The sequence below is a fragment of the Urocitellus parryii genome, chromosome 8 (assembly GCF_045843805.1).
Source record: "Urocitellus parryii isolate mUroPar1 chromosome 8, mUroPar1.hap1, whole genome shotgun sequence".
Lineage (NCBI taxonomy): Eukaryota > Metazoa > Chordata > Mammalia > Rodentia > Sciuridae > Urocitellus > Urocitellus parryii.
Genome location: NC_135538.1, coordinates 40,155,299 through 40,179,453, shown reverse-complemented (window position 1 = coordinate 40,179,453; position 24,155 = coordinate 40,155,299). Strand labels below are relative to the sequence as shown.

Genomic DNA, 24,155 nt, shown 5'->3' with positions numbered 1-24,155 from the left:
TAGGATTACCAAAGCAATGCAATCAAAAACACTTTTGCTTTCAAAATGTGTCCTTGAGACATCGCTCTCTGCCCCAGGACCCAGCTATCACAGCTTAAAGGACATGATTCTTTAAAACCTCTGTCTCTTATCATAAATTTACTAGTAGGTATTAAGAAGATATGTCCCTCCATTAAATCCCTCTATGATTTCTTTTATGTCACCAATAGAGGAGACTATCAGTCAACATTATTAGACTCAAATATTATTTCTAATTAACAAAAATAAGACAAATCTCAGACAAAATTTAAAAAGAGCAAAGCTACCACATCTTTATAACGGGAACAAAATTTCATAGAAGGAGAATGACAGCAAAAGAATGATTTTCTAAGGGTTACAGCACCATGAAGTCTTCTTTAGACAAATATTAACCTATAGAGGATGGGGAAATGGCTTTTTAAATAGAAATATCAGAAGGGATGTGCATGCCTTTAAGCAGAACATATTCTGTTGGTTACCTGTAAGAGAAACACACATTCACACCCTTGTATTCATGATGGATGGTCTCAACCATACTTGGTGTTTTGCCAAGGATCTTAAAACAGACAGACATTGTAAATCACATAGGTGTACACCTACAAAATCAGTTTTCAAATTTAGAACTAGAACCTAAATGCTATCTATATTTTAGTGCATATTGGAATTTAGGAATTAACATTGGGGAGGGCCAAATCATTTCAAAACACATTGATATTTCAAAAATTAAAATTTGGAAAACAATTTTACCTACAAAGTCACATATTAATCTGAAATGAATGTATCATTTCATTCACTTTTTTTTTTTTTTGTAGCAGAGATGAAACCCAGGGGTGCTTAACAGCTTAACATCTGTGGGGAGCATAGTGCACTGTTTTTGTTTTTGTTTTTTCTTTTAAGACAGGGTCACCTTAAGTTGCTTATGACTTTCCTAAATTGCTGAGACCAGCTTTGAACTTGCCATCCTCCTGTCTAAGCCTTTCAAACCCCTGGGATTAAAGGTGTGCACCTTCACACCCTGCTCCTTTCAGTCACTTTTAAACAATACATCATGGTAAATTTGTACTGCTTTCTCCAAAGATTTGTTAAAATTAAGATACTGTTTTCTGAGGATTGATGGAAATATAAATATGTGATTTACCTGTATGTTGTTTCAGAGATTAATCATCACGTATAAAGCCTTGCTAAGTGTTTATTTTGAAACACAATGTCATGTCTTTGGAGACTGACTTATTTTCCTGTAAAAAGATTGACTATTCACCTTTTTAAGCAATTAAATTTTTTCACTTTTTTTTCTGATGAAAAAATCCCAAGTATTAAATAACCTGGTTGTAAAAAAAATGTTATTTAGTAGCTTTCTTCTCTATGTACCAAAGCAATTATTTTCTTTTTGGTAAAAAAAAATTGCTTTTACACAATTCTTTGCATCTCCCCAAGTTTCTTTTTTTGTACATCTACCTGGATCGTATGAGATTTTAATGAGCAATTAGAAGTTAACAGGATAGAGGTGAAGTGTCCTCTTGCATGCATATGATTTTAATTTAAACTCTTATCTCTGTGTGATATGAGGGGTAAGATTTTTTGTTTTTAATATGTTATTTGCATTCATTTGAATATGGCTCATTACCACTTATAAGATGGGCACAGAAAAAGACACTCCAATTAGCTAGTAATTAAACAGTTTCCTGGCTGGATCTTCTTGATTTGGCAAAGACACTATTTGGATTGTTTGGGTAAAAATTTTTGTTTCTGTCATGAAAGCAAGTTAATGACTTGCCTGGATCTATCTGTCCACTCATAATGAGACCAAATACTCAGAATCACAGATATAATCCCTTTCTTTTCAGTTCCACTTGCCAGTGGTGGGGGAATGGAGCAGGGATTTAGAACAAGAACAAACCTGACTTTCTTCAGGAATCGAGAAGTAGATAAATAAGATATATACACAAATAGTTAATACAAAATTCTAAAAGATGAATATAAGGTATACAAATATTTTATCTATCTAGAAAAACTATCCCCAAAAGACATATTAAGGAAAACACAGTGTGGTCAGCAGACCAAACTTAGTATATTTAAACACAGCTGAAAAGGACTAATGGTGATGCTATCAAGATACCAGTTGCATCAGCTGCTGCTGTAATCACTTTTAATCTCTATACTAAGATGCACTTTCAGAGATAGTGATGCTGTATATGTTTTATCTCTATGAGCTATTATAAATAAATAACTATTATCATAATTAAGACTGCTATATAGAGTTTCATGCCATCTATATTAAAACTTAACTGAAAAAATTGAAAGCATGCACTGAGATACTTACTTAGAATCTACTTCCTGTCTCTGATGGTAAGGACATCAGTGACTTTTTTATTATGCTTTTTTGTAGTACATTTCTACAAAAGAGTTGATTTATGTTTACACTGCAAGAGTCATGAAGGAACAATGCTATATATTTTTATTCTAGTATAACCTTACAGATAGAGCTACAGACTTAAGGTTGTAATTTCTAGGTGATGATTGCTACAATTTATCACTACATGTGCTTTACTATGGATCCTTAGTAGTTGGAAGTAGCAGAGTAGTTTGAAGTGCTTCAAAAAAGTATATGAAAGGAAGAAAAAGAAAAGAACATTCATAGAATCTTGATAGATTTAACTTTGAATGCATGAGTTACACATAGAATTTCCTCCTATGTTCATATTAAGAACACGTCTTAACGTGACTGCTTTGTTTAGGAATCCTAGACAATCTTATTTGTGAAATAAGACTAGAGTTATAGGTTTAATTCTCATAGAAAAGTCCACTTTGCTATCATTTGTGATTATAAACTGTACCTGGATTGTACCAGAAATTGTTGAGTATTTTTTCCCCAAATCTGATACAATATGTAATAATATTATTGTGACACATGATTTTTATATTTACAACTTAACTCTTACATTTGAATAATGTGGTAATAGTTCAAATTCTCCAATTTTTGTTCAATTGCTAGATTTTTAAAGCAAATATTTTTGCTATAGATAAATGAATAATTCACTGGTATCTACTCACTACTGTACACAAGTTTGAGAATCACTGAGCTAAGACTCTTGGCTTAATAGCTTTTATAGCTGGTGTTCATTCAGTTTTGTTCTGGGGATCAAATGCTCATTCAGGAATATATTTTAAAAGCATATTAATTAGTTCTGCTTCAGGCAGTGCAGTAGGCTAAAAATTCTTCAGATCTTCCTGACAATCTACAGGAAAAACGGGAGAGTAGGTGGAGTGTGGGCAGCCCAGGAGGCAAGGGCCAGTGCAGGGAACCCAGCTTTAGAGGATAGTGGTTGCTTGGGATGTGGGCACTCAGGAGTAGGGATATTGGGGTGTGTGTGTGTGTGTGTGTGTGTGTGTGTGTGTGTGTGTGGAGACAGAAAGAGAGAGAGAGAGAGAGAGAGAGAGAGAGAGAGAGAGAGAGAAATATATTTACCCAATTTCAGTGTCTGTAGTACCCATGAAGAAAAAATAGATAATTTGCTTTGATTGACCCTCATTTTAGGATTGTTTGAATTAAAAGTTCATCCTTGGAGAAACTCACATACTGCCTGCTGGGTACTTCTAAATCTCATCTCCTGCCACAGAAGGGTATTTGTTGGAGGTTATTGTCAATACCGGCTTGGAGGAATGCTGACTTACTTTAGAATCTTGGTGGGCTCTTCCTCCATTCATCTAATCATTCAGGCAAGATAACCTATGCATCTAGCACAAGATTTCTGCTCAAGGAAAAAGAAAAAATGTAAATGGGAATGGCTGAGGTAGCCAATGCTTTTGGAAGGTAGAAATTCTGTAGAGGTTTTTCTCACTAATTGCGGGGCACTTTTTCTGTCACTGTCTCCAGTGCAGAGTGGTATGTCTTACGGAGTCAATGATCAGAGTGGTGTATGCTGTTATTTTGTACTATACAGAGCTGTTTAGGACTGGACAACTGCCAATTAAGCCACATTATAAAATTACTTCCATGAACATTTCCACATTTGCAAAGTGGGATTGACAGTGAATATAGTAGGCTTGTATCTGTGAGGAGTTGTCATTAAGTAACACATACTGTTAGCTATTAGCATTCCTATTCAATTTTGTTCCTTGTAGGTAAGGAAATTGTGGCTCAGAGAAGACATTTTTCTTAAATAGTAAATATCAGAATCGATTCTATTCAGCTAAATTTATCTAACTCTGTGCTGGGATACACAGGTGCATTTACAAGATGATGGGAATGTAGCAATGAATCAGGTACTGTGGGGTCAGTAGAGTACACAAAACAGTCATCCCTCTGGATAATTCCAAACCCAGATAGATTTATTAAAGGTCATAATTGTTCAAAACCTTGTTGGAGGAGCTAGAGCAATGGGAGAGGAGGATGCTCCTGAGCTCTTGGTTTTGAGGTCACATTCCTCCAGAACTCCAGTGGGATTTAGAGGTCTATGAGCTAGTATACCCACCTTTGCTGCTGTTGTCCCAAAGCCTTTTATTTCTTAGTGGCATCCAGAAAGTGGAAGGTGGGCAGGTCCAGCTCCGGAATTCTGCTAACAATCTCCCAAGAGCTTCTTAGCACCAAGAGGATGGCTGTTGCTCTCCTTGAGCGTTTGAATCTTCCTCAAACATGTCATTGGAGGAACTCTTTCTGTCAGAATTCCACTGTGATATTCATGTTTGACCTTCCAGTCCCTTAACTTCAGGGTTGTACAGCAGGACATGGATTCCAAGCTAAGCATGAGTAGAACATATAGAACACACAGCCTCTGCACTCAAAGAGCCCACATCTGTATGGGACAGAACAACTCCCGCAAGCTATAAAACAGCATGGTGACCACAGGCATGAAGTAGATGCAGGGAAGTGACATGTGATGGAGATGATAACTGTTCTGTGTACTCTACTGACCCAACAGTGCCTGATTTATTTTTATATTCCCATATATCACGCTTGGATTGCATTGGCATGATGCAGGAAGCAAATATGAAGCTCCACAGAAGCAGGATGGTAAATATTGTAAGACCTGGAACATAATTAAAAAAAAAAAAGGGAAGATCACAGTGGGGCAAGAAGGAACCAATGATGTTATTTTGTTTTGAACTTTGATGCTTGAGAGGTGGATTAAGTCAGAATTTGTAGTAGGTCTACTTAATTGCAAAGTCAGAGCTTTCCCTGTTCTTTCACTCAGCCCTAGCTGTGATTTGGTACTGATGGAGTCACTGTATATGGAAAAGTGTGAACAAGAAAGCCCTTGACTTTGTGTGTAAGTTACATGTATTCTCAACATTTGAGAATCACTGAGCTGGGACTTGGTTTAATAACCTTGATAGCTGGTATTCATTCATTTGTTTAGGAGACCAAATGTTCCTTCAAGAGTATATTTTAAAACATATTAAGCAGTTTGGCTTCAGGCAAGGCAGTAATCTAAAAATTCTCAGAGGTCTTCCTGTCATGAAGAAGCACAATGTTGGATATATAACAACAAAATATTTCCAGATGTATTACTGAACTCAGAAACATAAGAAAAGTCCTCTGGATCAAGGATCACATGAAAATCTATAGGAAAAACAGGAGAGTAGATGAAGCATGGGCAGGTAAGAAGGCAAGCACAGTACTGGGGAGTGGGATGCTCAGGAGCAGGAAGTAGGCTTGGAAACCTTGAAGTAGGGGACAGAACATGAGAGTTCACATTCCTCTTGGTGGTTTTCCTTTGAGAAAAGGTTTTGAAAGAAAATCTTGGGTGGACAGGAACATTTCAAAGAAATCACTAGGTCTTTCTTTTATCTAGATGGAAAAAGAATAATATCCATAAAACTAATGATGATGATCAGTCTCCCTTGGTTATCTGAGGCCATAATAGCCTCAGAAGTGCCTGAAATTTTCTATATAATGCAGTCAGAGAAATTCCAGGATGGGAAACTAAATTAAAACCATATAGGTTGCTAAAGTCTTATGCATAGTAGGAGATAAAACGGATCTTGTCTGGAGAAAGGATTCCTTAAGCCAGCTGCATCAGGAACCTGATAATTAATATTAGCCACTGTGAGTCCTCCATCAACAAGACATCTTGAAAACAGTCACTAGATACAGCAAATAATTCAGAACTCTCAAGGATTCCAAAATAATATAACATGTTCAAAATGTTTGTTATAAAAGTGTTACTTATGATGAAAGTAATAAAAATGAGCAAAGACAAATACTAGTAAATTAGTCATATGAGAATCTATTTTATATTTATGAGATTGGCAAAAATTAGAAAGATATGATATGTGGAACAACTGGAACTCTCTTACAATACTATGGAAAGGAAGGATATAAACTGATAGAATTTCTCTTACTGATTTTGTTAAGCTGAAATATACATACTCTATGGTTCTTGATAAACACTCTGTGTATACCCTTAAATATTTACAAGAATTAAGTCTTCAGATCACCAGTGCTGGCAATAGTAAAACAAAACCCCTGAAAACAATGTACATGGATGGAATAGATTAATTAGGGTGTACCACATGGTGGTCTAGTATTCAGCAGTGGCAGTGAACTATAGCTGCACACTATATAACTTCAAGTACAATGAACCTCAGAAACAATATTATGTGACAACAGGAGAATATATGCAGTATTGTGACACGTTTATGAAGTTTGATTATTTAAAAATGCTAACAGTGTATGTTAAGGATACATATATACACAGTAAAATATAAAATATAGTGATAGAACAAAATAATTAGCAATAAGTAAAATATAATATTTATAATATTTAAAATATAAAATATAAGCAAAGTAATTTTAATATGAAATTCTAAGATGTGAACAGGAGAAATAATGTGAATTTAGTCAACTTGAAAGTCCTAAATGTTCTATTTCTTAAGCTAAATGGAGGTCACTTGGGTGTTTTAGTGTTCCTCTTATTGTTTATAGGTGTGCTACTCTTTTCTTTTTATGTGTAAAATTTTACAACTTAAAATAGTTATGTTTTAATATCTATATGGTTAATTTCTGTTATTATAATAATAATCTCTTGCTGAATGGAAACTACATATTTATAAAAGTTAGATACTGACCCAAAAATAGACACATTTTATCTTTAGCTATTCTAATATATTTATTTTTTGAAGTACTATTGTTTTAAGGTGTGCTATTCTCTGACATAAAAATTGTATTTGCAAAAAATGTTAATCAGTTCTGAAAACCAGTTTACAAAATCATTAATTCACTAATGATTGTAAAGTATATTAAACAAAACAAAATATTTTTATGCAAGGTGAGTAATTCATGAATGTTTTTGAGCAGAGAATCTTATTCAAGAGATCATATAAATAAAAAATAACCCACATCTAAAGATTTCCAGTTATTATAATCCCACTTTGAGACAGTTCTGGTGGTTTAGTGTTTTTTGAGTAGACCTTTGCAGTCGGTTCAGTGTGGAAGTTGGAGCTGGTAGCAACATCTAAGTGCACTGATGTGGCATCCTTAGCATAGCTACTTGCTGAATCAAAGGTTGCAGTTGATGTGCCCTAGGAATTCCCTTCACATTGTGCAGGAGGTAGGGACACACCCATTAGTTGTAAGTAGGAAGAAAATACCTCTGTTCATCACTTCAGATTCAAATGTACACTGTGTCATTTCTTGCTGAAGGAGGCTGGCTTTAGCAGAGGCCCATTATTACCCGGTGGGATCAGCTCAGAAGGTTTTTACTTTCATTTAATCTAATGAAATATATCCTCAGATTTTCTACAGTACAACTCTAGGCTTTTGTTTTGCTTAAGTATGATTTCTTTTATGTAGTTGAAATAAAGAAAGGACAATTTTTATAATAAAGTTTATATATAGTAAGAGAAAAAAGAAAAAAAGTGATTTTTGATAACTGGTAGCATATATATTATAAATGACTACATTTAAATTTAATGAAGCATTTTAATTTAACTAAATTTATTATAAATAATTTAAGTAAAATATTTATATAACATACATTCATTATTTGATATATCTCTCATACTTTTTATTTATGTTTCTGGGACTATAATGACAGCAGTTAGTGGTGACATTTTTTTCAACAACTTATTCTTGAGAAGGGTTTTGCTTTCTTATATAGTGATTCATTTTCAGCACAAGAGTTACAATGTGGGAAGGCTCTTCCTTCTTCTTAGCTGCACAGATGATCTCATTTTAGTATGTGGAATAACAAATTTGACCTTTCCTAAACCTTTGCAGTATGTTAAAGCATGTCTTGACTTTGTTTCCTCCACGTTGCTCTAGGATAGTTTCCCAGCACGATTTGGAGGAATTCATTTTGTCAATCAACCCTGGTACATCCATGCCCTGTACACTGTGATCCGGCCTTTCCTGAAGGAGAAGACTCGGAAAAGGGTAGGTTGCTTTCTTTGTTTTTAAATATGCCCCATGTAATGAGTTGTGATACACACTGTGTGTATGATAATGGCCATGGTAAAATGGGTTTCTAGGTTGTCACATAAATATTTAGCATAGAAAGCACCTTAAAATTCTTATAGACCTTGTAATTCTAAATGCTGCATTTGTGAATGAAACATTTAAAAACAAGCTTTCCTACTTTCTTATACTATAAGAGGACATATTAATACATTGATTACACATGAAAGCCTCAGTGTAAAGTTCAAAAGAATTTTTGCCAAGTAACTACATTAATATTGCTGTACTTAATTTCAGGTAAGGTCTACAGAGAAATTAAAATAGTGTTTGCTGATAAATGGGTGTTTGTTATTTTATAATATGCACTGAAATAAATATAATAAACTTTGCAATATCTGATATAATTTTGTAATAATTATCATGATCAATCACACATTTTGAAAAGAATTATAATGTTTAGACATTTTAATATTACTTTAAATTACATGTTACTTACTTGAAGATTTAGTTTTATCTAACATGAGATAATCAAAGCACATAACAACAAAATCATTTTTCTAAGACTAAGATAATAATTTACTTAAAGCATTTAGAACACTGCACAGTGTATAATACACACTAATATATTTATCATTATTATTAAATATAGATTTTAAAATGCCTTTTAGTACGTGTTCTTTCATTCAATTTTTGCAACAGCTCTGAATATGTACATTTTAAAAACATTGGCCAACTATTTATTTTTCCAAATCATGTATACATTATACAATATTCAAATCAGAAGAAGTATACATATCTCTTCAAATGTTTATTATGTTTTTGTAGTGAAAATATTCAAAATCACTTCTTCTGGCTGTTTTGAAATACACAATTCATTATTCTTATTTATTGGCACCCTTCTGAAATTGATTTTTCTTATCAAACTATAATAATGTTCATAAACCAACCTTCTTCCATCTCTATCTTCCCAGCCTCTGATAACTACTATTCTACTCTCAACTCTGAAAAGTTAATTTAGTAAATTGTATCTTCTGCTGCAGAACTAAAGAAAGGAAGGTTTAGGACTGATAAGTAACGGTCTTACTCATCTACACAGCTGTAAAGTTGTAGAGCTAATAATAAAACCCAAATCACCCAACTCCATATTTAGACCTATTCCCACCTCTTTGTGCTGTATCCATTTCCCAAATGATTAGTTGCACAGGAAAATATACTTACTTCTAGACCAATTATGATAAGGTAAGTCTCCCTGTTTGTCAAATGACCGAGAAGGTGCTTCAGGTATTTCAGTGTTGCAGAGCCCTCATTTTGAGTGTGAATGTGCAGTAATTATGGGTTCATATCAAACATTAGTGAACAGAGAGCTTACTGTGTATGAATTTATTGAAAACATTTCAATTATAATTTGCATTAAGAATTATTTCTACCACTAAGAATCAAATTATTGGTATTTTGAAATTCAGAAAGTATATTGAAGTGCCTCACAAATGTTCTTTCCAGGTTGTTCTATGAAAGAGTGATCAGGTTATCCAAAGCACCTGCTGGGGCTTTTAGTAGAAAGTATTCTAGTCAGTACTTATGTAGTGTTCACTCTGTGCCACATGCTGTTCTCAACTTTACATATGTTAACTCATTTATTCTTTGTAACAATGTTTTAGGGTAAGAATTGTTATTTTTCTCATTTCATAGATAGGAAAATGAGGCATAGAAGATTAAGCAATTTGCTCTGAATCACAGATAGTAGGTAGCAGAACTGGATATCTGGATATATGGGGAATAGTTACAAGCAGAGGGGATTGTGAGGGTAAGCACATGTCTAGTTGTCTAATGCATTTGGCAAATAACAAGACGACCAGAAAAGCTAGAGCAGAATTAACTGTGAGGGATGGTGGTACAGGATGAATAGGAAGGACTATGGTGCACCAGATCATATATGGCCATGTAGCCCATTGAAAGGATCTGGACTTTCAGAGTGAAATGGGAAATATTTCAAGGGCTTTGACTACAGGGGTGACTTTTTCTGACATGATTTTAACATGATCTTGCTATATTAAAAGGAAAAAATACAAATCACTGAAGAAGTTCAGGTTTAGAAAACTAGGAAAGCAACATGTTTTGTGATTGAATTTGACAATTTTAGCAATGCCTAGAAGACTACATTGCTGGTACTATTCTGGATGGAAATGAGGTATCCAGAATTTACCATTTTAATTAAAATTATATGACTTGGAAATTTTCATATAAAAATAATTATAGGTTAAATGCCTTTAATTTGTACTTATAAAGTCAATGCATAATGCAAAGCTATTATTACATTTCTTAATGGAATTACAAATGACTCAACATTACAATATTACTTAATACCTCACACTTGAGTTGCTATAAATCTGTGTTCTGAAAAAGTGGTGAAAGAAAACCTAAAAGAATTGTGAATCTCAGGTATGTGAAAAACATCTAGTTCTTCATTTTATCAAATTAAATGAAATATGAGTTTGATCTTCCAACATGGTAGGCTGATAATAATATTAATCTTTGGTGTTATAAGTCCCTTCTCAAATTCGAGACCAGGATCTGGAATCTTTCACACCAAACTTCTCTTCCATTATAAACACTTCCGACATCCCCACTGATCAAGCCAATATTTGTTTCTGGAACTAAGATTTCCTTCTGCTCTTAAATTGTCTGTTAAAGAGGTACATCCCAGTTCAAGTTGGAAACCAAGGGCTCAGCTTCAACCCACAACTAGCACTCTTCACTCAGCCATACCTATGGCCTTGTTACTTTCCAAGAGTTGAAAGGAAGCAGGTTTTCTCAGTAGTTGGCACAAATTTCTATTTCTTCCTCAATAGGGTGAACCCCATTTTCTGTTGCTTGTTGATTCTCAAAAGTTTTTCACTCTCTTCCTTTCTATTCCAAATCACTTAGCACAATCTCTTTAATGGCATAGTGTAGGAAATCAAAATAGTACTGAAAGTATTATTCAATTTAATTCTTAAAATTGGCAAAGAAGCGAACAGGACCAGATTTCTTGCTTGAAATGGAAAAAAAAACAGCATAAGAAAAAAGAAACAATAAAATAAAGTTTGTTACTACACAAAATTTTTCAAAGAAAAAGAAAGAAAGAAAGAAAGAAAGTCTAAGGGCAAAAATTTACCAGTTAGGCAATTGCAGTGCATCCTTTTTGCTGAATCCAGATGAGGTAGTCACATTTAACCTTTTTCCATAAACTCAGGTAAATTCAAAAAGAGCATCTTCATATGATCTGCATTTTCCAACAAATTTTGGATTTGTAGAAACAATGGTATTGTTTCTCTATATATCTCCAAAGTATCATCTTCGTAATGTAAATAAATCGTATCATACATGGAAGACGCTATAAAAACATGGTGTAGAAAAAGTGGGTAATCCTTTCCAGGTTGGGGAAGGCTATAATGTTAAATAGTCGATTTTCAAACAAAGATGAGGTTGTGGAACAATAAGCTATGGCAACATTTGCAGGCAGAAATCTCCAGGCAGAACAAAGATCCATTGCAAATGCCCTGAGGCACTATGTCCCTATGGGGAGTGAGAATTAGATGTTTTCAGAGAAGTTGTTCTTACAGAGTCTTACAGAGTTTAACTCAGAGAAAGAAGTCAGTGGGAATTGTGAGCGGAATGATATTGTCCTACTTATATTTTCATAGGTCTCTCCCATCTTCAGAATGGAGAGAAGTTGGAAAAGTAGAAGCAGGAGAACTGATCAGGAGGCTAATGCAGTAATACAATTTACAAGATGATAGTAATTCGAGTCATTGTTATAGGGATGGACTTGGTAACAGTGATTGTATTCACGGTACATTTTGAAAACAGCACCAAATAGGGAGAAGATCTGGGAGGAAGTTTATGAGTTCAATTTTGGAATTGTTAAATTTGAGGACCCCATTAAACATTTAAATGAGGATATCAAGTAGAGTGGAAATTCAGATATGGAGTTCAAGGAAGAGTTCTGGATTCCAGATGTCTTTTTAGTATATGGACAATATTGTAAAGCCGCTGACTGAAAGAAATGGATTGAATGAGAACACCAAAGAGGGAGCATAGTTTAAAAAGAGAATAGCTCTAAGAACTGAGACCTGGAACTCTCCAATGTTAAAATTTTGGAAGAGTAAGAAAAGTCTAGCAAGGTAAGAGACAATCAAAGGACACTGGAAGGAAATGTTTTAGCCAAGAGGTCTTATTAAGGAAGTCAGTTCCTAAGCTGACATGGAAGAGATTTGGGCCTACTTTTTCCTCTATCAGTCGCAGGGTCTCTGTTCTAGTGACTCAGTTCTTGATTCACTTTGAGTTAAGTTTGTGCAGGGTGAGAAGGGTTTAATTTCATTTGTTACATATGGATTTTCAGTTTTCCCTGCACCATTTGTTGAAGAGTCTATCTTTTCTCCAACGTATGTCAATGACACTGTTTTCTAGTATGAAACAACTATATTTATGTGGGTTTGTCTCTGAATCTTCTATTTTGTACCACTGGTCTATGTATCTGTTTTAGTGCCAATACCATCCATTTTTTGTTACTGTGGCTCTATGTGTAGTATAATTTAAGGTCTGGTATTGTGATGCCTCCTGTTTCACTTTTCTTGCTAAGGAAAACTTTGGCTATTCTGGGTCTCTTATTTTTCCAAATGAATTTCATGATTAGTTTTTCTAGTTCTGCAAAGAATGTCACTGGGATTTTAAAAGGAATTGCTTTAAATCTGTGTAACGCTTTTGGTAGTACGGACATTTGACTATATAAATTCTGCCAATCCAAGGACATGGGAGATTTTTCCATTTTCTAAGGCATTCTTCAGTTTCTTTCTTTATTTTTCTGTAGTTGTCATTATAGATGTTTTTCTCCTCTTTTGTTAAATTGATTTCCCAAATATTTTTTGAGGCTATTGTGAATGGGGTAGTTTTTCTAATTTCTCTTTCAGTGGATTTATCACTGATGTATAGGAATGCAAATGATTTATGGGTATTAATTTTATATTCTGCTAACTTGTTGAATTCATTTATTAGTTCCTGAAGTTTTCTGGTGGAATTTTTGGATCTTCTAAGTATAGAATCATGTCATTAGCAAATAGTTATAGTTTGAGTTATTCTTTTCCTATTCGTATCCCTTTAATTTCTTTCTTCTGTCTAATTGCTCTGGTTAGAGTCTCAAGGATGATGTTGCATAAAAGTGGTGAAAGAGGGCATCTTTGTCTTGTTTCCGTTTTTAGAGGGCATGTTTTTGATTTTTCTCCATTTAGAATGATGTTGGCTTTGGGTTTAGCATAGATACCTTTTACAAAGTTGTGATATGTTCCTACTATCCCTAGTTTTTCTAGTGTTTTAAGCTTGAAGGAGTGCTGTATTTTGTCAAATGCTTTCTCAGCATCTATTGAAATGATTATATGAATCTGACTCACAATGCCCAAGAAGTAAAATCAAGAATCAATAAATGGGATGAATCAAACAAAAAGGTTCTTTACAGCAAAGAAAACAATCAATAACATAAAGAGAGAGCCTACAGAATGAGAGAAAATCTGAACCACATGAACTTCAGATAGAGCATTGAACTCCAGGAAATAAAAAGAACTCAAAAAACTTAACACACACACACACACACACACACACACACACACACCAAATAACCCAGTCAATAAATTAGCTAAAGAACTAATAGACACTTCAATAGAAGAAGAAATACAATTGATCAACAAATATATGAAAAATGTTCAACATCTCTAGCAGTTAGAGAAAAACAAATCAAAACTACACTGAGATTTTCTCACTGTAGTCAGAATGGCAATTATTAAGAATACAAGTGATAATAAATGTTGGTAAGAATGTGGGGGAAAAGGTACACTTATACATTGCTGGTGGGACTGCAAATTGTTGCAACTACTATAGAAAGCAATATGTAGGTTCCTCAGAAAATTTGGAATGAAACCACAATTTAACCCAGGTATCCCACTCCTTGAATTATACCTAAAGGGCTTAAAATAAGCATATACAGTAACTCAGCCACATCAACATTTATAGCAGCTCAATTCACAATAGCTAAACAATGAAACCAACCTAGATGCCCTTCAACAGATGAATGGATAAAGAAACTGTGGTTTATGTACACAATGGGATATTACTCAGCCTTAAAAGAAAAATGAAATTATGGTATTTGGTGGTAAATGAATGGAGCTAGATAATATTTTGCCAAGTGAAATAAGCCAAACCCAAAGAACCAAAGGTCAAATATTTTCTCTGAAATGCAGATTCTAATTCACAATAAGGAGATGGGGCTAGGGAAGCATAGAGATACTTTGGATTAGACGGAGGAGAGTAAAGAGAGGACATGGGGTATGAAGGTTGGAAGGACAGTGGGATGAATCAGACATTATTACCGTATGTACATATATGATTATACTCCAGGTGTGGTTCTACATCATGTACAATCAGAAGAATTAAAAGTTATATTCCATTTGTGTATGATGTGTCAAAATGCGTTCTATAACTACTTAGACTTGAGGACCGAATGCTGTATTTAGCAATTAGTAGGATCTTGTCAGAAGCTATATTCATACAGTGGTAAGGGACAAAACTTGTTTAGATTGAATTTAGGAAAAATTGGAAGAGAGTATTTGGGCAATGAACAGACAACTCCTTTGGAGTGTTCTGCAACATAGGGAAGGAGAGATGTAGGGTAACAACTGCAGATGGGTACAGAGCCAAGAGAGGTTTTACATGACTGCATGGGGTATAGTGAAGTTAGCTTGTTTTTCTTTCAGATGGGAAAGATCCAGTAGAGAGAGGAAATTTGTGATGTGAGAGAGAGAGACAGATAAGAGAGACTTGGGAGAAGTATAGCTGAGTGGGGGGTAGATTATGGATTTTAGTACACATGTGGAGAGTTTGGCTTTGGTGGAGTTTATCCCCCACATTGTACCAGCAGTGAAGGCAGAGTACATGGACACAGATGCTGGTGGTTAGATCTCCTCTGGTTGGCCTATTTTCTCAGTAAAAGTGTAAGCAAGGGCAAAGCTGAGAGGGTTTCTGAGGGAGGAGATAGCAGAGTGTTAGGGAAGAGAAAGGAAGTCAGTGTGCTAGGATTATTTTACTGTTCTAAGGATTTTTAAAAAAAAATTATTTTATCGTAACTCTTGCATGACTTGAAGGAAGAAATGCACTTGGTTAAAAAAAAATCTTACATACCTAATAAAATAACAGTTTCAGGTGCTTTCTTGGGAAAATTCTTTTCATTTCTGATAAGAGGAACCTGAGGTGGGGGCAGAGAGAAAGAATATTATTTTCCTGGAAATAAATATTGTCTCTTGTGCTCAAAGCCTGGAACAGGAAGGTGTGAAGTTTGCAATTAACTCCGTGTTATCTGGGCAGATGGTACCTTCCACCACTGTAGGCCCCCAGCATCATGTATTATAGCTGCTGCTTGCTTTTCTTGCTTTGGCCAGTGACCTGCTGTTTTCTGTTTTACTCTTTCATAATTCATTTTAAATGCTTGCTAACTGTTGATTCCCATCCCTCTGATTTTATTTAATGTTGTAGACTAATCTTTCTTTGTTGTCCTATGTATTTACTTTTGCGGATTCTAAAATTACAAAAAGCAAATACTAATGTGCTACCCTGTTTATCTTGAACCTGAAATATGAAACTATTATGTAAATTATCAACTATCATTCTTAAATATTACATAAATTTATATGAATGACAATAATGCTATACCAGAGAAGTTAAAATGAAAAAAAGAAAGGAGTGGCAAATCACGGATAAATAAATCTTCAATATGTGACTTGATAGTCTTCCATTTAATAAATGAGCACTTTGTAGACAATAATACCAATAATTAATGTTTACATACAATGCTGCATTTTCAACCCATTGTTGGGCTTTCTGTTTGGACAATAAATATGGAAATCTCTAGAAGAGGGGATGCTGGCAGTGTTGCAGAACATACATCCCTTGGGACACGAACCTCACTCAGCCTTTCATTATGAGGATACTAATCTACTTCTTTTATTTACAGCACCTTCTTTGCATTATAAAGCAGTAATTTGGTGGTTACAGTATTCTTGTTTTTATTGATGATAAAGAGAAAGCCATACTGGCGACAGCTTCTGGGCTTAATAACTCAGATAGACTCTGTAATTGATGAGTCCCTCATGAGCAGGGTCTGTTCTAACAGCATTCATTGTGCGAATCACCAGGCTTGCACAGCCAATATCAGGACTGTGTGCAGATCAGCACAGACATCTTATTCTGCCCGTGCCCTGGACTATGAAGCAGAAAACCTTATTTGTGGTTCTAGCTCTTTAGGCATTCATTATCTGATCTTCCAGAAACTACCTAACAGTTCTGAACCTCAGGATTTTATATGAAATATTAGAACAGTAGTAGCAGCCTTACCTGTTTCAAAGAGGAGATGAGAGGTTTAAATATTTCAACAGACATGGGAGAGTCTTATATTTTCTTTTCCCATCTTCTCTTCTTCCCCAGAGCATTTGGAATGGTATTTAATTTTCTATCACCCTTTTCTTGCTCCTTAGATATTTCTGCATGGTAACAATCTGAACAGTCTACACCAACTAATTCATCCTGAGATCCTGCCCTCTGAGTTTGGAGGAATGCTGCCCCCTTATGACATGGGAACATGGGCAAGAACACTGCTAGACCACGAGTATGACGATGACAGTGAGTACAACGTGGACTCCTACAGCATGCCTGTGAAGGAAGTAGAAAAGGAGCTCTCCCCAAAGTCCATGAAGAGGTATGTGGGAGGTGACTGGGAGGTGATCTGGGGCTGGGTTGGGGAGGCATCCTAAGTCTATCTCCAAGTTTTATACAATTTTCCTATATGTATATATTTCTTTGTGTAATTTTAAAACCTTTCATGTCCCCATGATTGGATGTTCAGTAATTTTAAGTCAAAGACAAATTCTTTTTTTTTTCAGTGAGAACATTTAATATTGACTCTCTTGAATTTTAAGTCAAAGATAAAGTCTTTTGTTTTTAGTGAGAACATTTAATATTTATTCTCTTAGCAGTTTTCAAATATAAAGCACATTACTATTAACTAAGTCCCCATACTATACAGTAGATCTACAGAACTTATTCTTCCACTCTAACTGAAACTTAATCCTCTTTGACCAATGCCTCCCTGTTTATCCTATGATCCCTTCCTAACTGCTGGCAACCACATTCTGCTCTGTAAAGGTATGCGTTGAAATATCATAGATTCCCCTTGTAAGTGAGATCATATAGAATTTGTCCACCATAAATACATGCAATTATTATCTGTTGGTTTAAAAAAGGTCAAGTCATTCAAGGTAACCTCAACTTAGTGTTTTTTTTTTTTTTTTTCAGATTCATAGACAAATCTAGCAGGACTCTTAGAAATCACCAAATCCAGTAGTTTTCAAATGATACCCTGAGGAATCCAGGCTTTTGATGGGGTACCTCAGGCCAGCAGGAGGTGTGGGGAGAGTACCCATTTCCCCTGTAGTGCTAGCAACTTTCCTTAGCTAATATATTGGACTTGTAAGATTTCCTTTGAAGAAAAGCATCACACAGAGACTCACAGATGCACATGTAGACAGACATGTGCATGCACACACATACACACATACACACACTTCAATTCAGACACTAGGTTCAAAGTTTATGCTACATTTTCAGTATCTTTGCCAAGTCTTTGTCTAATGGTCTAATATTTCCTGTGCAGAGCATTCTATTTCTTTACAGGTTTGATCTTTATAAAGTTCACTGTTGAATCACTTGCTTTGACTCATGGCACTTTTATGTCTGCTTTCTTTCAATCAGTGGATGAGGGAGTCTAAGACACACAAATGCACATATATGCATAATTGGTTCTGAGTTTGCATCCTGTAGCAAAAAAAAAAAGACATCTAAGTCATGCATGTAACAAATCAACTCAGGAGGCTGAGGTAGGAGGATGGCAAATTCAGGGCCAACCTAGACAATTTAGTGAAATCCTGTCACACCCACAAACAAAAAATTAAATTAATTTAAATTAAAAGGGTGGGGATATAGTGCAGTTGTAGTATGCCCCTGTGCTCAGTCTCTCCATCCAAACCCACCACACACACAAATGCCTAATATTTAGGCTTCTCCATACTATACCAGCTCAGAGTAAAATACAATAATGGTAACAAATATTATTTCTCTGGCTCACTTTCCACCCACAGAAATAATGGGAATTGCAGCCCCAGCAAGACTTTTTTTCACTACTTCAAGTAGGACTCAATGACATATCACTTGTCATGCCAAACCATGTCCTGTGTACTTTTTGATGGAAGTCTGCTTTGGTAGCATGCCTGGTCCTTAAGGCCAGTCTCTTTCATGATGTTGCTTTTGTGTATGTGAGAACTCTACAGACCTTGAAGAAAATGGAAAGGTTAGAAAATTCACCTGCTATCATTTCCCCACTAGTTAAAAAACTTATATTTAAACCAACCCTTTACTTCTCAACTCTCTTCTCTTAGAATAGCACTTCCTGATTTCAGAGCTATGCTCTCCTAATCTAAAAAGTTTATTGATGGTATCTCAAAGGATTCTGTTAAGAGTGTGCAAAATCTTGGGGGACATATGTATCAATGAGTATGTATACACATGAGAATTTTATTTTTCTGGGGAGAAAACATAAGCTTTATCAAATTCTCAAAGAACTTTCATAAGCAAAAATTCTTAAAAGTAATTATCTGTGAATAGCTCCCTTCTAATAAAAGTAATTATAATAATAATCATTGTTATACTCTATCATTCACTCTGTACTTACCATAAGTGAGACTTACATATTTTTCACATTAATTTACTTAATCCTCATAGCAATCCTGTTACTCAGATATTTTATCCTCAATGTAACACATTCTATATTTAGCAGAGCAGGGCTCGAACCTATGAGGTATACTGTCTTTCTTCTTGATGACATAAAGCTTTTCTACCCCTTCATGACAGCATGGCACCAGCTCCCTCTCTTTGGAACTGAGCTATATAATGATTTAGAGACCAGGTGTCATGTATGTCTCCTACCTTCCTCCTTTCCCAGTTAATAAAGTCCTTTTCCTTTGTCCATTTGTCCTGTGATGTGCACTGTTGTGGACCATTGCGTGAGCCTGCTTCTCTCTTTATCCCACAATAGCACCCATGCCTACACTCTGCTCACCTGCACCCCTCCCTCCAAACCTTTCCTAACTGCCCTTTTAGGCCCCCATTTACTACCCACATGGCAATTTAAACTTTCAAAAAGGTAATTCAGATCCTTTCCTATTTCTGACTTAAATTTTAAATGACTGCTTATTATGTGATGAATAAAATCAACCCCATATTGTGGCTAACAGTGCTCTGTGATCTGCCCCTGCCTTCCTTTCTTCTCTCGTTTAGCAAACCTACATTTCCTACCTTTCAGATCCCTAGGCTCCTATCTCTTCCTTCAGCCTCTTCAGCTTATTCCTATTAGGGAGTTTTGCCCTTGTCACTGCTGCCTGAAATGCTCTTTTCCTGCATCCTCAAATGGCTGGTCCCAGTCAGAGGTCACCTCCTCCAGTCTTTGGTCTTTCTCTGATACCTGGTCTTGGTTATCTGTATTTGCATCCAATTCTAATTACAATCTATTAATTTCCTGCATTTATTTTATTGTACTTTTTTGCAGCATTAGGTTTGTGAAATGACTGATTTTATCTAATTTGATATCCAGTCCCCCAGTGTAAGCTTAATGGGGTCTTGGTGGCTTTGTCTATTCTATTTTCTTTGGATAGGACTCCCCAGTGCCTGGAGGAAAGAGTTGCTTATAGCAAATGCTCACTAAATTCCAGTCGGGTAAAGGAAGGAGTACTTCGGTCTGTCAGTGGTTATCTTTAAGTTCAGTGTTCAAACTGAATAGGTGACATCTGACCTTAGTGTCACCACAGGCCTTGAGGTTCCAGAATTCTGGCTCCCAGTGTGGGTCTCCTTGGCATCTTCTGTTGCTCTCACTGTTTATCAGGTGGCCACAGCACACTGTCAACTCTTAATGTCCTTTGTGAAACTGGGAAGTCCCTTTTTTATCAAGTCATCTCCTAATTCTCTTTCTATATTTAGATTTTTTCCCCCAAAAAATCCTTTTAATTGATTAGCACCATCTTGTTAGAGTTGGTTTAGTTTATCCACCTTCTGAAGTTACTCTGGATCCTGATTCTCTTCTCCAAGTAATTAGGCCATTTTGTCCCCTGCAGACATGGCTTTCAGCACATCCATTGCCCCAGTCCTGTGTCTTCCTTCTCACAGGAGCTGATTAGACTTTTAGATGTCCTTCAGTATAGGTTTTATAATCCTGTTGGCAAAATCCTGAAGAATGGCATTATGAAAGTTGTTTCATTTGATTTTCTTGTTCTTTGTGTCAGGACTTGCAGTTCTCCATCAAGGATAGGAGGGGATTGCCTCTGAGTTTCCCTCTAACTCCCCGTGTCCTTTTGCCTTTTCAGTTTTATATTAACCTTAGGTTGAGAAGGAATAAATAATTCTGTTACCAAAGGTTGTTTGTAATTATTCCTTTGGGTGTATTTATTCAGACACATAAAAAGACGAACTTGTCCTCCTGTGCACATTTGCAGAGGAAGAGAACAATTATGTGAAAAGATACCAAGTTCTCTAGATTTTTGAGTGTTTTAGATCTAGGAAGTCTCTTTTACCTTGAATCTCCAATGCTTGGGATAGTGCCTAGCACCGAACAGTTGCAGTGAGTACTTATATTCATATGGTCATGTGATATGAGCTTCTGATTTTATTGAATGGTATCAAACATTTATTATTACTACATGCCAAAAATTTTTCTATTTACTTGTGTATGGGGACTCATTCGTCTCTTGAAGCAGCTAATAAAGTAGTCCTGTCCCCATTTTATTAAAGAGAACAGAACACAGGAAAGGTATATGTCTTCCATATGCTGCCTAAGTACAGAGAAGCAATGCTAATTTCAGTACTTGGGCAACAGTGTTCTATTAGCCATTTCCTTAAGCACTATTGTAAAAATTTGTGCTGGGCTTATGCATTATTGTGTCAGGTCCTCACTATACTTCTTCAATGTAAAGGATCTTTTCCCCATTTTGCAAACAAGAGAACAAAATTCTTAGGATGTTTAAATTGCCTTCCTGTGATCACAGAGCTAGGAAGTTGTTACAATTGAAATTTACCTCTCTCCAAATTCTAACCTCTTAAGCATTTTGGTATAGCACAATATTGTGGATGCTCAATGAATGAATAAATGAGTATTTGACAACCAAATTTAAATTATTGGATATTTATTCATTGAAAGGACAGTACGGGCTGTGTGGGGACTCCTGAGATATTATAAGTCAATGGTAGGCAGCTCTCTCACTGCAGCTAGAATAAACCTATTCATTAACTGATACCACAAAAACTATCTTCCTCTTCCATATGAAAAAAAAGTAAAAACAAAAACAAATCTAGTCTAAATAACAGTATACATGGGGCAACTAAATACCAGAAAAATATTTTAATTGCAAACCATTACTGTGTGGCTTTTTTCCCTCTTGCTGAGGAATTGTTCTACTTTAGAAGCAGCATTCATTAACCAACAATTTTGTTATCTGGAAGTCATGAAGAAAGCAAGCTAGGAACTTAAGTTCAAGTGTGATATAAATTAAAATATTTTGTTAAAATTGCCATAACTTTTAATAATATTTTTTAGAAGCCACGATGCACATAGACTTAAAGAATGTGTATATGTGTGTGTGACTTTCTTTATATGTTGTAACAGAATATGATGGCAGATGCAAATACTTACCTTGTCTGCATTATGCAGTCTGAATAGCTTTGACATTTACTTATTGATATAATCAATATGGATCTCAACCTTTTAATACATATAACTTAAGGGGATTTTTAAATCTGTTTACTATAAATGCTTTCTTCATTATCCTCATTACTCTTCATTTTGAATACCTAACACGGAAGTTCTTTTAGTATGGACATCACATGTATTAAAGTTGAGATCTTGCTGTTCACGAAACCCTGTGATGTGCTGTCCTCTCTGTGTTCCTTCCCCTCCTCATCCTTTCTCCTCCTCTCTCATTTTTTTCTGTTGAAAACACAAAGACACAAAACTTCAGTCAGTTTTCTTTCTGAGACAAATATCTATCTAATGCCTACTTAATATTCAGATTAACTGCAGAAAATAAGTTAGAAAGCAAAACAAACCTTTTTTTTTAATTAATCCTTTCACCTTTATTTCCATTCCCACTTTTGAAACAAATTTAGGTTTACTTAGATGAAGGAGATAATTTGTGAGTTAATCCTATAATTTTTCTTTTTTTGATAATTAGTTCCATTGCTGTTCATTTTCATTAGCATGTGTGCTTGTATTTTAGCTTATAGTCTCTCTTTTGGAAAGCTAATGAGGTCTGCTAAGAGGCATATTGCCACAGCAGAAACCAATTGGCTGGTATGCAGCAGCAGGGGAGAATTCATTACAGAGGAGAATTTTAAAAGGCAGCTGCCTCCTTAATGCTGTGGCTATTAAGATTGCAGCATCCTGCCACAACTGTAGCATGTTTCACTGATTTTCCTCCTTCCTGCTTTCATGTTGTTTCCTAATGATGAATCAGAATATAATTCCCACCTGATATCAAAGGCAGGTATAAGGAAGTTTTCAAATTATGTGGTTTCTTAATTATAGTGTGTTGCTTCCTCAACAAGAGTATGTATATGTGTGTGTGTGTGTGTGTGTGTGTGTGTATTTTTTTAAGTTTATATATATATATATGTATATATATACATACATATATATATATTTAAGTCATTAATAATTTTTTAAAAAGCTTTAAGAGTAAAGCTGATTTTATTGAATATTCTATTGGGAACTGTAACAAAAGCAACATTTTAATTCTGATTTTTTGTTGATATAATCGTTAATATAAAAATGATGGTTAAGGAAAACACATTCACATTGAATTTGTTTCATAGGTATTTTGAAGGCAGGAATCAAGCCTCCTGTCATTTCTATCCAATTTTTAATAACAATCATTTCACTGTAGTGTTTTCTCGTTCCATTTGAATATGTAAGAAAGCATCTGCCCTACACTAGAAATTCTCGATGTCTCAAAAAGGAGACTTGTTCAGTCGTGAAGAGGAGAACGGAGGCCTATTATTATCTATTTAGAATCCTTTTCTTCCCACTACTCTACTGAGAGGCCAGAGGGAACTGTTTCCTCACTCTGATACCAAACACCACCATCAGTGTTTCTCTAAATTTGCAATATCCACAGTTCATAAATTCCTTGATGTAGGAGAGGATAATCCACATCCACTGGAGAAGTAATGGCAAAGAAAAGACAGAGAAGAGAATGTCATCAGGTAATTATTTGGTACCAATCACTGACCCTGGCTTTCTTTATCCTTTGCAGATCCCAATCAGTAGTGGACCCCACTGTACTAAAGCGCATGGATAAAAACGAGGAAGAAAACATGCAACCTTTGCTTTCTCTGGACTAATAACTTCTCCACGCCCACTCCACGGATTAGAAATGGAAGGTACTAGTTTTCAGCAACAGGGCTAGCACTGTGGGGGAATTACCAGCTGGAAATCTATTTATTCATGTTAATGTAGCATAATATATAATAAGGCATCAGGCTTTCTCATTTGCCTGAACCATGGGTGCCCTGGGCTGGATTTAAAAAAAAAAGTCAATAATTTATTCTGTAAGTGCCAAGTTCTTTG

The 24,155-nt window shown here is 35.3% G+C and overlaps 1 protein-coding gene across 1 annotated transcript in view; it reads left to right on the top strand.

Moving 5' to 3' along the window:
• Positions 1 to 23,929, top strand: part of Clvs2 (clavesin 2) — a 62,065-nt gene extending 38,136 nt beyond the window's left edge. The window contains exons 3-5 of the mRNA XM_026381469.2: positions 8,282 to 8,392; positions 16,969 to 17,189; positions 23,842 to 23,929. Coding sequence (XP_026237254.1) covers positions 8,282 to 8,392; positions 16,969 to 17,189; positions 23,842 to 23,929 — 420 coding nt within the window. The remainder of the gene's footprint in view (positions 1 to 8,281; positions 8,393 to 16,968; positions 17,190 to 23,841) is intronic.
• Positions 23,930 to 24,155: the final 226 nt, after the last annotated feature.